A 17,164-nucleotide genomic window follows, 5' to 3' on the forward strand; every position below is an offset into this window, starting at 1 on the left:
ATCAGTCTGGCAGTACATCAGCCTGACCTGATGATATTCATTACGAGACGATGCGCCATCTATCTCCTGCCTCTCTTGCTATTCTTCTGATTATTTTTAACCGGATCTGGCAGGAAAATGTTTTTCCGATGCTTGGCGCCATGCTATTGTACTCCCTTTTCCTAAACCTGGGCAGGATTCCAACATTCCTTTAAACTGCCGTTTAATTGCTTTGACAAGCTGTCTCTGTAAGATCTTAGAGAGGATGGTTAATGCTCGTTTGCTTTGGTTCCTCAAATCAAACCACCTCTTCTCACCCACTCAGTATGGGTTCTGAAGACAGCACTTCACCATGGACCACCTGATTCGACTTGAAACATCAATCACGAAAGCTTTGCTCAAACGACAACATCTTGGTTTTGTATTTTTCGACCTTAAGAAAGCTTATGATACAATGTGGAGGTATGGTATCTTGTGAGACATTCCAATCAAATGGGTTGCATGGCAAAACATTAAACATTTTGTAATGATTCGGTCATTTCAGGTCCGTGTGGGTTCGACACTTTCTCACAGGAACTTGGAGTCCATAAGGGTTGTGTCTTGAGTGTCACACTTTTCATTATAAAGATTAATAGCATCAGTGGACAACAACCCATACACTAGCAAACTCTCTTTGTTGACGACTTCCACATCTCGTGTCAGTCGTCAAATATGAGGTATATTGAGCGGCAGATACAGACTGCCCTCAAACGTTCACTGAAGTGGACTTCAGCACACTGCTATAGTTTATCTCTCTGTAAAACCGTTTGCATGCGCATTTGCTGCCAACAGTGTATTCATCCTGATCCTGAGTTCCGTATCAGTGAAGCTGTGCTGTCTGTGGTCTCTGAAACAAAGTACTTGGGGCTTATCTTTGACCGTAAGCTGACCTTTATACCACACATCGAGCAGCTAGGGTCAAATGTACAAGGGCACTGAACATCCTCCGTGTCCTTTCTTTCACCTCTTGGGGAGCAAATCGATGTTCTATGGAGTCCACTTGGAGTGAGCAACGTGAAAACAAGCTTTTCCAAATGAAACCATTAATTGGATTTGAGCGTCTTGTTTCCATAAGAATCGGAAAGAGGAAGTTTTCTTATTAGACTACACATTGGTGTTTAAACTCATCTATTTTGTCTTGGATTGATGCACCAATGTGTGACACTCAGGTCACAATAAGTCACATTTTATTGTCTTGTCGTCGTTACGATTCTCAACGACAGCACCATGTTAGACAAGTTTTGTTCTAAGGTTTACCCTTAACGATGGACAGTGTCATCGGCGATGGTGACATTGTCCACTTTACAAACGTTTTTAGTTTTTTTAAAGGCCATTGACCTTTCCAACACTATTTAATTTTTTGCTTCACAAATTAGACCTGTTTATTATTCCATTTTGAATTACAACTAGTTCGATATGAAATCAGAAAATTGCCGTAACGTCACATAACTCGGAACCAGGACTGGAAAGACCAACTTCAGGTGACTAACGCTTATGTTTGAACTACCCGTTAGTCATCCTGGCAAGTTATAATAATTAAAAGTCTGCTATAGAAAGCCCTCTACAACTATTATTACTGTATTTTTTCTCTCAATGCTGTATATATAAAAATTGTATTTAATGTTATTTATGTTTTTAATTCAAAAATTAAAGTTTGTTTTTTACCTTGATTCATTTTTATGAATTTTAATAATTTTACTTTAAGTTTAACTTTTTACCGGAGGTTTGACGCAGATAGTCGAGTTGCTTTGTGCTATAAAACACCAAACTATCCTACTCATCCTAGTCTTACACTGCTAAATTATGGATAGCTAGCACAGATAACCCTGGTTAACGAAATTCAAAACAAAAAACAAACAACTGTTTGTCACATTTATGTAATCACTATGCCCTGAACATGTATTCTATTGCAAACAACCTTACTGCTTACCACTGTAAGCCGATTGCACCTCGTCTACGGAACGAGCTGATAACCTTGAAAGGTTTATCATTTTCCACAGGAAACACAGAAACGTTTTCACATACTGTTCGATTTATTTTAAACAAGTAACCTAAAACAAAACCTCTGTGGTCTTGTAAAATAATTTTGAAAAGAAACAATTTAATTTGCCAAAAAGAAAAGAGGAATTTAAACATATTCAGTTTCAGAGGAATCACGTGCGATGAACGAGAACGTTTCTGTTGTATTTTAAGCTCTTTATATTAATTGGCTTCCTACAGACTTAAAGTGGGGAAAATGTATTGAATATCAGGGCTCATAAAGCTGACCGGCCACCTTGTGTGATTTATAACACTTAAATGAGTGATGCAAATAGCTAACTAATTACTGTTCTACACTATTATATTATATTGTTATGGTGTAAATGCCTTTTCTGAGCTGGCGAAATTCGCTTGAAATTAATTATACTTGTCATAACACATTAGTATTAAGCCTATTATAATTAAATACTACATTTTTATTCAATTCCTAAGGGATTTTCTAAATTATAATAATGTTTAATAATAGTATCTCAACCACACTATGTATGTCGTAGTTATTACCATTTGTTATCTGTATGAGCAATACGTCAGGAAAATTATATTGGTATAATGTGATCACTATGTTCTATGTCTCTCAGTTGATTCTGTAATCAGCAACATGTATAATGAAGTAAGAACTGGTTCCAGGTAAATTAAACTCTGAATTACAGCGCCTTGCATACATATTGACCTCCTACAGAGTTTCCACATTTGGTAGCCTTCTGAGCTTGGAGTCAGGAAAGTTTCAAACGAGACTTTATATTTAGAATCTAAAGAACTTATTTAAAACTGAGAAAGCTGAAAAAAACGCTTTTAGTTTGTAAGTAGGTTAGATTTTCAATGAAAATTAGGATATTGTCAATGGCATGAGTATTTTATCCATAAATCAGTTCTGATGTCAAGATACAAAGTCATTGTAATGGTTTTTATCCGTTTGTAATCATGGTGGTTTAACTTGACTTCAGAGTAAACCTATCTCTTAAGGCCATAACTCACACAGTGATATGACTAACCAATTATGAAGATCAAGGATCTTTCTAAACAAGTCGGGGATAAAGTGGTAGAGAACCACAGATCAGGAGAAGGTTACATGTAAATGTATCCCTTTGATTATTTATCCCGCTGATTATCCGTTTGAGTACGGTGAAGTCCATCATTGAGAAGTGGAATGTCCTGGATCAGGACAATCTTCCAATCTAAGCAGATGTGAAACAGAAAATTGGTTAGGACAACCAATAGTGACTTTGAAATATCTGCAAACTTCTATGTTAGTAGTCAGTGTTCATACATCAACAATATCTCTACACAAAGCTGACTTGTGCAGATGAGTGGCAATAAAGAAGCCATTAATGAAAAATCTTAAATTTCATATGGAATTTGTAACAAAACATGTAAATGATACTGCAGATATGTGGAAGAAGGTTTTGTGGTCAGATGAGGCAAACTTAGCTTTTCTGATCTAAATTCAAAGCGCTACATCTAGCACAAGCTTAAGACATCACACCATCCAGTCAACATCATACCATACCATGGTAGCAACGACACCATGTTATGAGAATGGTTCCCTTTGGCTGGGACTGGAAAGATCGATGGTGCAAAGTCGGGTGAATCCTAGAAGAAATCCTACCTGAGTTACACAACAACCTAAATATTTACATTTCAACAGGACAGTCACCCCAAGCAGAAGGCCAAAGCCACAATGGAGCAGTTTCAAAAGAACAAAGTGAATGTCCTAGGATTGTCCCGAAGTCCTGGCTTGTATGCGATAGAAAATTTAAGGTGAGGCTTGATTATTGAAATCCATAAACGATCTCAAACAAACTTGTTAGAATGAAAGCAGTTTTAACCAGGAAGAATGGCCAAAACTAACACCATACTATCATGTAAAGCCAGTAGAGACCTATTGAGAAAGCCCCACAGCAGGAATTACTGCTAAAAATGCTTTCACCAAGTACTCATTTAAAGATTGTAATCAGCATATAATCAACAAATTTCAATTGTATACAGACCCGGTGGTTAAGGCACTCGATTTGTAATCTGAGGGTCACGGGTTCGAATCCCCGTCGCACCAAACATGCTCGCTTTATCAGTCGTGGGGGCGTTATAATGTGACGGTCAATACCACTATTCGTTGGTAAAAAAGTAGCCCAAGAATTGGCGGTGGGTGGTGATGACTAGTTGCCTTCCCTTTAGTCTTACACTGCTAAATTAGGAACGGCTAGCGCAGATAACCCTCGTGCAGCTTTGCGCGAAATTCTAAACAAACCAAACAATTGTATATTATACTTATTTGCAGGTTTTACTGATATTCAACCTCCTTCACACATAACAGAGTTAAGTTGATCAACAGAGTATTCATAAAAACTGTTTATAATTTGGTTTTTCATTAGAATGTGGTGTTATTGGTAGTGGATGAGTACTTTTCCAAGATAATTTTCAATAACGACTTAATCTTTTAATTTTGATAATTTTCAATAACGACTTAATCTTTTAATTTTGTTTGTTTCGAATTGGTACACAATAGCACTCATTACCACCATCTCTAGACTAACCAAACAGTGGGATTTAGCTGTCACGTTAGTACGGTTCAAAGTGCGAAGCACGTTTCTTTGCGACGGCGGGACATGAACCAAAAATCCATAGGCTTACAGTGTCCCACGTTAACAGCTAGACGTGAATTGCCCCCAGACAACTTTATTTTAATTCAGTCTAGCGTGTGAAGTAATCAACTGTCCATACACGACGACAACTGGGTATTTTCTCATACATAGGAAACTGTTGGTTGATTCTTTGGGATATCCTACGTTGGCATTACCAAATTTTGAACTGATATATCAGAAGACAGCTATTCAATAGCACCCGCCACCAGTCGAATAATAGGCTCCATTATTTCTATTATAACGCAGCCACAGCCTCAAAGTGAAAAGCGTGATTTTGTTGCAACGGGATGCGAGCCATGAATCCTCAGATTTACCACCCAGCATGCTAACCTCAAGGCCACACCCGGCTTAAGAAGAAACAGAATACAGCCACATAAATATTTACATAAACTAAACTATGCCTTTTCATACGTGTGTTACATTTTTGTAGTGAAACTTTAAACAGGTTCAGATGAAAGAAAAAAACATTTAATCCGACATATTCATTTATCAAATAACAAACATAAGTTACTCATGACACATCAGAAAGTAAAGATATTTTCCACATTACTACACCTCTGTTGGTTTAGTTACTTACATATTCATTCAAAGCCACAAAAGGGATGTTTGCACTAGCCTTCCTAATTTTGAACCAACAAAATAGGGAGAGGCACCTCTTCAAGAGCACCCGCCGCCAACTCTTGGAATACTCCTCTGTGACCAAACAGTGAAATTGGATTGTGGTGTACAGTGCATATAAAGCCCTAATATGCGAAGTGCATTTTTATTCTTTTCGGTAACATAACCTAAATGGAGGACTCAAATATACAGCCCTTCACGTTAATTAATGGACTACGCTCGGCCGTGCAACTAATGAAGAACAACGTACATTACAATGGTGACTTTCTGTAATCTTGTCTAGTGTATCAATCTTCTTACCTCTTCGACAAAAAGCTTATTTCAACAAAATACTTGCATCTGTCTTCCGCTAGGATAGCTGGAAGTATACGGATTTATAACGTAAAAATCCGGAGTTCCATATTCCAAGGGTGGACACAACAGATAACGCAATGTGGCTTTTCTATAAAACAAACTTAAGTATATAAACCAAAAGTAATTTGTTAGTGACCATTTTGCTATAATTAAGAAATATTTTTGCAAACAGGTTTTACGTGAGACACTAAATATTAATATAATGCTGGCTCCTGTTCCAAACGTTGGACAAAGAAAATGTTACCCAGTGTTTTGTTTGACGATAAAACAACTAAATATGAATATAAAATTCCAAAAGCATTAAAACGAAAGCTACTTAAAAAGTCCGATGAATAAAACTAAAATGGCGTCAGGGTATCGATTTTTCTCCATTCCTAAAGGGTTCAATGGTAAGTACAAAGGGCTTATAACGCCAAATTCAGTGTTTCAGTAGCCGAGATGGGCGCAGCAGAGATAGCCCATTGTGTTGCCTTTCGCTTAACAAATAAACGAAATTAATTTAAACACATAACGATTCATTGGTCAGGGTTAAAAAACTACAGAAGACAAAAAGTCTTTAAAACCTTATAACTATGGACTCTTGAAAACCACAATTTAGAGGAAACTTCCTTCAGTCATTGTTTATTAATAAATCGTCAGAAATTATTTCATGAGCAAATAAAACCTACAAGTTTTAAAATCGTGTTAAGATTATAACATGCCAGTTCCTAAATCAGGATTATGTTGTAGTTATAGAAATAGAATAAGATTAAAAACCACAGGATTTAACCAAGTAATTTATCATGGTTATGTTGTAGTTATAGAAGTAGAATAAGATTAAAAACCACAGGATTTAACCAAGTAATTTATCATGGTTGTGTTGTAGTTATAGAAGTAGAATAAGATTAAAAACCACAGGATTTAACCAAGTAATTTATCATGGTTGTGTTGTAGTTATAGAAGTAGAATAAGATTAAAAACCACAGGATTTAACCAAGTAATTTATCATGGTTGTGTTGTAGCTATAGAAGTAGAATAAGATTAAAAACCACAGGATTTAACCAAGTAATTTATCATGGTTGTGTTGTAGTTATAGAAGTAGAATAAGATTAAAAACCACAGGATTTAACCAAGTAATTTATCATGGTTGTGTTGTAGTTATAGAAGTAGAATAAGATTAAAAACCACAGGATTTAACCAAGTAATTTATCATGGTTGTGTTGTAGTTACAGAGTAGAATAAGATTAAATACCATAGGATTTAATCAAGTAATTTATCATGGTTGTGTTGTAGTTACAGAAATAGAATAAGATTAAAAACCACAGGATTTAACTAAGTAATTTATCATGGTTGTGTTGTAGTTATAGAAGTAGAATAAGATTAAAAACCACAGGATTTAACCAAATAATTTATCATGGTTGTGTTGTAGTTATAGAAGTAGAATAAGATTAAAAACCACAGGATTCAACCAAGTAATTTATCATGGTTGTGTTGTAGTTACAGAAGTAGAATAAGATTAAATACCATAGGATTTAATCAAGTAATTTATCATGGTTGTGTTGTAGTTATAGAAGTAAAATAAGATTAAAAACCACAGGATTTAACCAAGTAATTTATCATGGTTATGTTGTAGTTACAGAAGTAGAATAAGATTAAAAACCACAGGATTTAACTAAGTAATTTATCATGGTTGTGTTGTAGTTATAGAAGTAAAATAAGATTAAAAACCACAGGATTTAACCAAGTAATTTATCATGGTTATGTTGTAGTTATAGAAGTAAAATAAGATTAAAAACCACAGGATTTAACCAAGTAATTTATCATGGTTATGTTGTAGTTATAGAAGTAAAATAAGATTAAAAACCACAGGATTTAACTAAGTAATTTATCATGGTTGTGTTGTAGTTATAGAAGTAAAATAAGATTAAAAACCACAGGATTTAACCAAGTAATTTATCATGGTTATGTTGTAGTTACAGAAGTAGAATAAGATTAAAAACCACAGGATTTAACTAAGTAATTTATCATGGTTGTGTTGTAGTTATAGAAGTAAAATAAGATTAAAAACCACAGGATTTAACCAAGTAATTTATCATGGTTATGTTGTAGTTATAGAAGTAAAATAAGATTAAAAACCACAGGATTTAACCAAGTAATTTATCATGGTTATGTTGTAGTTACAGAAGTAGAATAAGATTAAAAACCACAGGATTTAACTAAGTAATTTATCATGGTTGTGTTGTAGTTATAGAAGTAAAATAAGATTAAAAACCACAGGATTTAACCAAGTAATTTATCATGGTTATGTTGTAGTTATAGAAGTAGAATAAGATTAAAAACCACAGGATTTAACCAAGTAATTTATAATGGTTGTGTTGTAGTTATAGAAGTAGAATAAGATTAAATACCATAGGATTTAATCAAGTAATTTATCATGGTTGTGTTGTAGTTATAGAAGTAGAATAAGATTAAAAACCACAGGATTTAATCAAGTAATTTATCATGGTTGTGTTGTAGTTATAGAAGTAGAATAAGCTGAAATTGTAATGACCGAAACAAATTTGGTCAAAATATATAAATATATTATTTACTTTGATGATTTTTTGTGATTTAGAATGTTTATGATTATTAACTAAATGCCAGTTGATTAAGTAATTTGTTTTGGTTTGTCTAGAGGCGTTGCTATGATAAGCATCAACTTGAAAAATGTAGACATTAACCAGTGTGCTGAGGACGAGAGTATGTTTTCTGGAACTCATAAGTGTGACAAAGAAACGACAGAGGTAAGAAAAAAAGAAGACAGGTAGCATTCTTTGTTTTAGATATCCAAGCGGACAGTGTCTTCTTGTCAGCACAACTGAAATAAAACTAGATGGTCAGGTTACTTTAGTGAAAGTGGTCACATCTCTGTTCTACGCTCTGTTTAGTTAAAGAAAGTGTTGAAATTCAATAAAATTAGATGGTCAGGTTACTTTATTGAAAGTGGTCACATCTCTGTTCTACGTTCTGTGTAGTTTAGGCAAGTGTTGAAATTCAATAAAATTAGATGGTTAGGTTACTTTAGTGAAAGTGGTCACATTTCTGTTCTACGTTCTGTTTAGTTAAGGAAAGTGTTGAAATTCAATAAAACTAGATGGTCAGGTTACTTTAGTGAAAGTGGTCACATCTCTGTTCTACGTTCTGTGTAGTTTAGGCAAGTGTTGAAATTCAATAAAATTAGATGGTTAGGTTACTTTAGTGAAAGTGGTCACATCTCTGTTCTACGCTCTGTTTAGTTAAAGAAAGTGTTGAAATTCAATAAAATTAGATGGTCAGGTTACTTTAGTGAAAGTGGTCACATCTCTGTTCTACGTTCTGTGTAGTTTAGGCAAGTGTTGAAATTCAATAAAATTAGATGGTTAGGTTACTTTAGTGAAAGTGGTCACATCTCTGTTCTACGTTCTGTTTAGTTAAGGAAAGTGTTGAAATTCAATAAAACTAGATGGTCAGGTTACTTTAGTGAAAGTGGTCACATCTCTGTTCTACGTTCTGTTTAGTTAAGGAAAGTGTTGAAATTCAATAAAACTAGATGGTCAGGTCTTTAGTGAAAGTGGTCACATCTCTGTTCTACGTTCTGTGTAGTTTAGGCAAGTGTTGAAATTCAATAAAATTAGATGGTCAGGTTACTTTAGTGAAAGTGGTCACATCTCTGTTCTACGTTCTGTGTAGTTTAGGCAAGTGTTGAAATTCAATAAAACTAGATGGTCAGGTTACTTTAGTGAAAGTGGTCACATCGCTTTTTTACGTTCTGTTTAGTTAAGGAAAGTGTTGAAATTCAATAAAACTAGATGGTCAGATTACTTTAGTGAAAGTGGTCACATCTCTGTTCTACGTTCTGTTTAGTTAAGGCAAGTGTTGAAATTCAATAAAACTAGATGGTCAGGTTACTTTAGTGAAAGTGGTCACATCTCTGTTCTACGTTCTGTTTAGTTAAGGCAAGTGTTGAAATTCAATAAAACTAGAATGTCAGGTTACTTTAGTGAAAGTTGCCACATCTCTGTTCTACGTTCTGTGTAGTTAAGGAAAGTGTTGAAATTCAATAAAACTAAATGGTCAGATCTTTTAGTGAAAGTGGTCACATCTCTGTTCTACACTCTGTTTAGTTAATGCAAGTGTTGAAATTCAATAAAACTAGATGGTTAGGTTACTTTAGTGAAAGTGGTTACACCTTTGACCTGTATTCTGTTTCGTTAAGGGAAGTGCCCTACCGATTAACGCCGGAGAGTTAATTTTACAAATTGAATTTTAATTTCAACCAGAACCGATACCCTATGCATCACATCGGCTAAACAGCCTGCCCAGCGGTCATAACGTTCATTGAATAAAAGGAGTGAAACTAGTTAATAGCACCCTCTGTCTAAACTTTAGTCCTCAACCGAAGAACAAGATCGATTGTCACTTTTATAACGCGTTCAGAGCTGAAAGTTTTCAGCTACATATTGCAAACTCGAATCTTGGACCTCCTGACCAACGCCTAGTAACAGTATCTACTAGTAAGCCATTCCCAGCTTTTTAGAAATTGGAAGTTTTTTTTAGCTATTATAAAATGACCTATAAGTTCAACTAAAAAAATCAAAATTGGTCCTGTAGTCCAGTACTAGATTTGTTAACTGACGAGCAGAGTACGGTACCACAAATATTCCACGAACTTTGACCTGTGAGTGAAGCATTATAGTGACAGTTAATCCCTCAGCACAAGTAGTTGAATGCTGATGACCGGATGTTCTTCTTGTTGTCAGTTGTCCGATATTTTATTTGTAAGCAGACATATCGCTGTGCCACTGGGGTGCAAGTCCATCATTAAAGTTTTTATATGAATAAAAAACACTTTTCCCTACCTCGAAGTTTACATTTTTTTCACACTTTTAACACTTTCACTTCCACGTCTTTAGATATTATGTCATTGCACAATTTATTTTGAGAAACCCAGTAAAAGATAAACTTTGGAAGATTTGAAAGGGAATAAATATCCTTTCTTCGTGGTAGAATATTTCAAACTCCCGTGCTGGTGCTCTATAAATGGTATATAAATGTGTGTGTGAAAGTTAAATATAACATTTATATATAACAATGTTACAGTTTCTTATTTCAAAGAAGATTTACTGTTTTTGCTGTCAAAAGTTAGCTGAACATTCTTTAAGAGATGTAAGAGCACGCGATTAATTTTGTTTGAATCCTTTTTTTTTTTTCCAGTGTGTCCACATTGCTGGCAGAGGTTTCAGAAGAGGGTCCTACAGATGTCACTGCAAGGCAGGGTATTACTTCCCTAAATCAAATTTTCCAATATATTTTAACAATCACGTAAAAAACTATTTTAATGGTTCCCAACTGGAAAATGCTTTTGTGACAAGTCGGGTCCGAGATGGTTCATCACCAGAAGAAGGTGATCTTGTTTACCCAGACAGCTTCCGTTGTCTTCCGTGTCAAACCGGTTGTGAAACCTGTGTAGATGGCGCTTCTTGTTTCGCAGAGTACAACATGTTGTTACGAAGTATTGCTCTTGGACTGCAAAGCTTCTGCTCAACCATAACCTTTGTACTTCTCATTGTCGCTTTTAGGCTGCGGAAGTCGAAGGTAAATACGTTTTGTATTTGTAGAGTGAATGAAACTAAAATTATGATTTGAAAACGCAAAAGCTTACCCCCCCAAAAAAAAAGACTTAACATTTGTATAGTGTCAGTTTTACATTGAAGATTTGAGGTTCCTTTAGTGAGCTAATCTAACGCATTACAGGTAGGCAAAATTATAACTTTGTACTAATGTTAATTTAAAACTAACCTAGCAGAATCTTCCACACTAGACAGTTCTGATTTTTTAATAATTAAAATATTTCGACCCACAGTTTGTGTTAAACTCGAAACTTCCTCACTGCAACAGTTGCCCTTACGGTTTGTTTGTTTTTAAAATTCAGACAAAACTACTTAAGGACTATCCGCATTAGCCGTCCCTAATTTAGTAGTGAAAAACTAGAGAGGACCCTCGCTGGGACAACGGCAAGTCTACAGATTTACAACGCCAAAATAAGGGGTTCGGTTCCCTTCGGTGAACGCAGCAGGTAGTCCGATGAGTCTTTATATAAGAAAAAACTTTGGGCTGATATTTTACCAACAAATAGTGCGGTTGACCATCACTTTGTAACTCCCCCACGTGGTGGAGAAGCGGCATATTTGGTTTGCTTTGAGTTTCGCACAAAGCTACACGAGTGCCATCTGCGTTAGCCGTCCCTAATTTAGCAGTGTAAGACTAGAGGAAAGGCAGCTAGCTAGTCATCACCACTAACCGCCAACTCTTGGGTTACTCTTTTACCAACGAATAGTGGGATGGACCGTAACGTTAACCCGTGGCTGAAAGGGCAAGCATGATTGGTGTGACGGGGATTCGAGCCCGCAACCCTCAGATTAGGAATCGAGTGCCTTAACCACCTAGCCATGTCAAGCTCTTCTGTTATTGTATATTTAAATTAATTTTTCAGTTCAGAAGCTTCTTTATTAAATATTTATGGTATCGGAGTGAACTGATCAAATGAATCTTAATGATATAAACAAAAATGTAATATTTTATCATAGTACAACCTAAACATACAATATCACTGAGAAATGATATCGTCATTCAAAAATTAAAGAATTTAATTTTAAAAATTGTACAGGATTCGTTGGTTTGAGATTATTTGGCGGGAAAAGCAGTTATGAAAGAACTTTAGTGGATTATGTTGATTGGACAATTCTTACTGATGGAAAAGACTGAAATTTTATTTTTTATAGAAACCTCATATTTTAGCATACTCCGAAAATGTAAAAAACAACAGTAAATTAATTAACTGAAACAAAACAATCACAAATATATTATTTCGTCATTCAACAAAATTACAGAATTTGAATTAATAAAAACAAAATAAAAAACGAATGGTCCGACAAGGTCTGGGGGTCAGGGAAAGCTCGACTCGCAATTTGCGGATCACGGGTTCAAATTCCTTCATCAAACATGCTCGCCCTTTCAACTGTAGAGGGCGTTAAAATGGAACGATCGATCCACTATTCGTTGGAAAGAGTAGCCGAAGAGTTGGCGGTGGTTGTTGTTGACTATCTGCCTTTCCTTTTGTCGATCTAGTAGCTTTGCGTAAAACTCAACAAACAAAGGACGTGGAAAAATTGAGCACACAAAGCAACGTGTAAACAGAACAACAAACCAACATTGTATATTGTGTGGTTTTTACAAGAGTTTACATTATATATTGTATATTTTTTTAAAATAGTTTACATTATATATTGTATGTTTTTTAAAATAGTTTACATTATATATTGTATGTTTTTTAAAATAGTTTACATTATATATTGTATGGTTTTTACAACAGTTTACATTATATATTGTATGGTTTTTACAACAGTTTACATTATATATTGTATGTTTTTTAAAATAGTTTACATTATATATTGTATGGTTTTTTAAAATAGTTTACATTATATATTGTGTATGGTTTTAAAATAGTTTACTTTATATATTGTGTGGTTTTTTAAAACAGTTTACATTATATATTATATGGTTTTACAAATAGTTTTTACAATAGCCTCATATTATATATATTGTATGGTTTTTACAATAGCTCATTACATTATATATTGTATGGTTTTTTAAAATAGCTTACATTATATATTGTATGGTTTTAAAATAGTTTACATTACATATATTGTATGGTTTTTAAAATAGTTTACATTATATATTGTATGGTTTTTTAAAATAGTTTACATATATATATTGTATGGTTTTAAAACAGTTTACATTATATATTGTATGTTTTTTAAAATAGTTTACATTATATATTGTATGGTTTTAAAACTAATAGACATTTATGGCTTATTATATATTGTATTTTATAAATATCAGTTTACATTATATATTGTATTTTTTTAAAACAGTTTACATTTATATATTGTATGGTTTTAAAATAGTTTACATTATATATTGTATGGTTTTAAAAATAGTTTACATTATATATTGATAATGTTTTTTAAAATAGTTTACATTATATATTGGTATCTTTTTTTTAAAATAGTTTACATTATATATTGTATGTTTTTAAAATAGTTTACATTATATATTGTATGGTTTTAAAATAGTTTACATTATATATTGTATGGTTTTAAAATAGTTTACATTATATATTGTATGGTTTTAAAATAGTTTACATTATATATTCCTTGGTTTTACAATAGTTTATTACATTATATATTATATAGTTTAAGCTTATACTTATATTGTATGGTTTTAAAATAGTTTACATTATATATTGTATGGTTTTAAAATAGTTTACATTATATATTGTATGGTTTTTTAAAAATAGTTTACATTATATATTGTATGTATTTTTAAAATAGTTTACATTATATATATTGTATGGTTTTAAAATATTGTATTCTTTTACATTATATATATGTGACATCATATTATGTATTTTTACAACAGTTTACATTATTATATATTGTATGGTTTCTTTAAAAATAGCTTTTTATATATCAGGTAGTTTTTTTATATAATAGTTTTTTTTACATTATATATTGTATGGTTTTTACAACAGCTTTACATATATATATTGTATGGTTTTACAACAGTCATTTACATATATCGGTGTATGTATTTTACAAACAGTTTCATTATATATATTGTAATGGTTTTTAAAATAGTTTACATTATATATTGTATGGTTTTTAAAATAGTTTACATTATATATTGTTTGTTTTTTAAAATAGTTTACATTATATATTGTATGGTTTTTTACATTAATAGTTTTAAACATATACATATATTATATATTGTGCCTCTTTTTAAAATAGTTTACATTATATATTGTATGGTTTTTAAAATAGCTTTACATCATATATCAGGTTTATTCTTTAAAAATTTACATTATATATTGTATGGTCTTTAAAAAATAGTCATTACATCATATTACTGTATGGTCTTTAAAATAGTTTACATTATATATCATTTTATCTTTTAAAATAGTCATCATATATAGTGTATGGTTCTTTATTTATATTGTTCTTTTTAAAATAGCTTCATTATATATTAACAGGCTTTATTCTTTAGAAATCAGTTTACAATATATATTGTATGGTCTTTTAAAAATAGCTACATTATCATATACTTGTATGGTTTTATATAGCTTTACATTATATTGTTGTTTATATTTTTAAAAATAGTTTACATTATATATTGTATGGTTTTTAAAATTTTACAAATAGGTTATTCTTTTTACAAACAGCTCATTATATTATACATTGTATGGTTTTACAAACAGATTTCATTATATATGTGTATGGTTTTTTAAAACAGTTTACATTATTATATATTGTATGGTTTTTTAAAATAGTTTACATTATATATTGTATTTATTTTTAAAATAGTTTACATATATATTGTATGGTTTTTTAAAATAGCTTTACATTATATATTGTATGGTTTTTAAAATAGTTTACATTATATATTGTATGTATTCTTTTTAAAATAGTTTACATTATATATTGTATGGTTTTTTTAAAATAGTTTACATTATATATTGTATTATTTTTAAAATAGTTTACATTATATATTGTATGGTTTTTTACAACAGTTTACATTATATATTCAGGTTGTTTTTTAAAAATAGCTCACATTATATATCATATTGTATGGTTCTTAAAAATAGTTTACATCATATTGTATGGTTTTAAAATAGTTTACATTATATATTATGGTATGGTTCTTTAAAAAATAGCTTACCACATTATAGTGCTTATTTCATAAATAGCTCAATATATATGTCAGGAATGGTAGTCTTTTAAAATATTACACATATATATCATGTATATTTTTAGAAATAGTTTACATTATATTATTGTATGGTTTTTTAAAATAGTTTACATTATATTATATTGTTTTTTTAAAATAGCTCACATTATATATGGCTTATTTTTTTAAAATAGTCATTACATTATATTATTGTATGGTCTTTAAAATAGCTTTACATATATATATTGTATGGTATTTTAAAATAGCTTTACATCATATATATGTTTTTATTTTTAAAAAGTTTACATTATATATCAGGTTATGAGTTTTAAAAATAGTTTACATTATATATTGTATGGTTTTTAAAATAGTTTACATTATATATTGGTGGTTTTTTTTAAACAGCCTTACATTATATATAGGTACATGGTTTTTTAAAATAGTTTACATTATATATTGTATGGTATTCTTTTTAAAATAGTTTACATTATATATTATCATGGTTTTAAAATAGTTTACATTATATATTGTATGGTTTTAAAATAGTTTACACATATATATTGTATGGTTTTTTTAAAATAGTTTACATCATATATATCAGGTATTTTTTTAAAATAGCTTTACATTATATATTGTGTGGTTTTACAAACAGCTCATTACATTATATATTGTATGGTTTTTAAAATAGTTTACATTATATATTGTATGGTTTTAAAATAGTTTACATTATATATTGTATGGCTTTTTTTTAAAATAGTTTACATTATATATTGTATGGTTTTAAAATAGTTTACATTATATATTAGGTTGTACTTATGGTTTTTAAAAATAGTCTTATTACTTATATATCAGGTATGGTTTTAAAATAGTTTACATTATATATTGTATGCTTTTATTTTAAAATAGTTTACATTATATATCATTGTATTATTTTTTAAAATAGTTTACATTATATATTATTATATTCTTTTAATAGCAGTTTACATTATATATCATATGCTTTTTTAAAATAGCTTTACCTTATATATTGTATGGTTTTAAAACAGTTTACATTATATATTGTATGGTTTTAAAAATAGTTTACATTATATATTATTCTTTAAAAAATAGTCATAATTATTTTAAAATAGTCTTATACTATTATATATATTGTATGGTTTTTAAAATAGCTCACATATATATATTGTATGGTTTTAAAATAGTTTAAATTATATACATGTATATTTTTTTGTATTTTAAAATAGTTTACTTTACATTATATATTGTATTGTTTTTTAAAATAGTTTACATTATATATTGTATGGTTTTTAAAATAGTTTACATTATATATTGTTAGTTTTTTAAAATAGTTTACATTATATATTGTATGGTATTTTTTAAAATAGCTTTACATTATATATTGTATGGTTTTTTAAAATAGTTTACATTATATATTGTATGGTTTTAAAATAGTTTACATTTATATATTGTATGGTTTTTTAAAATAGTTTACATTATATATTGTATGGTTTTTAAAATAGTTTACATTATATATTGTATGGTTTTTTAAAATAGTTTACATTATATATTGTATGGTTTTTTAAAATAGTTTACATTATATATTGTATGGTTTTTAAAATAGTTTACATTATATATTGTATGGTTTTTAAAATAGTTTACATTATATATTGTATGGTTTTTAAAATAGTTTACATTATATATTGTATGGTTTT

At 30.6% G+C, this 17,164-nt stretch overlaps 1 protein-coding gene across 1 annotated transcript in view; it reads left to right on the top strand.

The window, feature by feature from the left end:
• Positions 1-17,164, top strand: part of LOC143257777 (metabotropic glycine receptor-like) — an 89,630-nt gene that overhangs the window by 65,457 nt on the left and 7,009 nt on the right. The window contains exons 3-4 of the mRNA XM_076516808.1: positions 8,323-8,431; positions 10,881-11,261. Coding sequence (XP_076372923.1) covers positions 8,323-8,431; positions 10,881-11,261 — 490 coding nt within the window. The remainder of the gene's footprint in view (positions 1-8,322; positions 8,432-10,880; positions 11,262-17,164) is intronic.

Source organism: Tachypleus tridentatus, chromosome 7 (assembly GCF_004210375.1).
Source record: "Tachypleus tridentatus isolate NWPU-2018 chromosome 7, ASM421037v1, whole genome shotgun sequence".
Classification (NCBI taxonomy): Eukaryota; Metazoa; Arthropoda; class Merostomata; order Xiphosura; family Limulidae; genus Tachypleus; species Tachypleus tridentatus.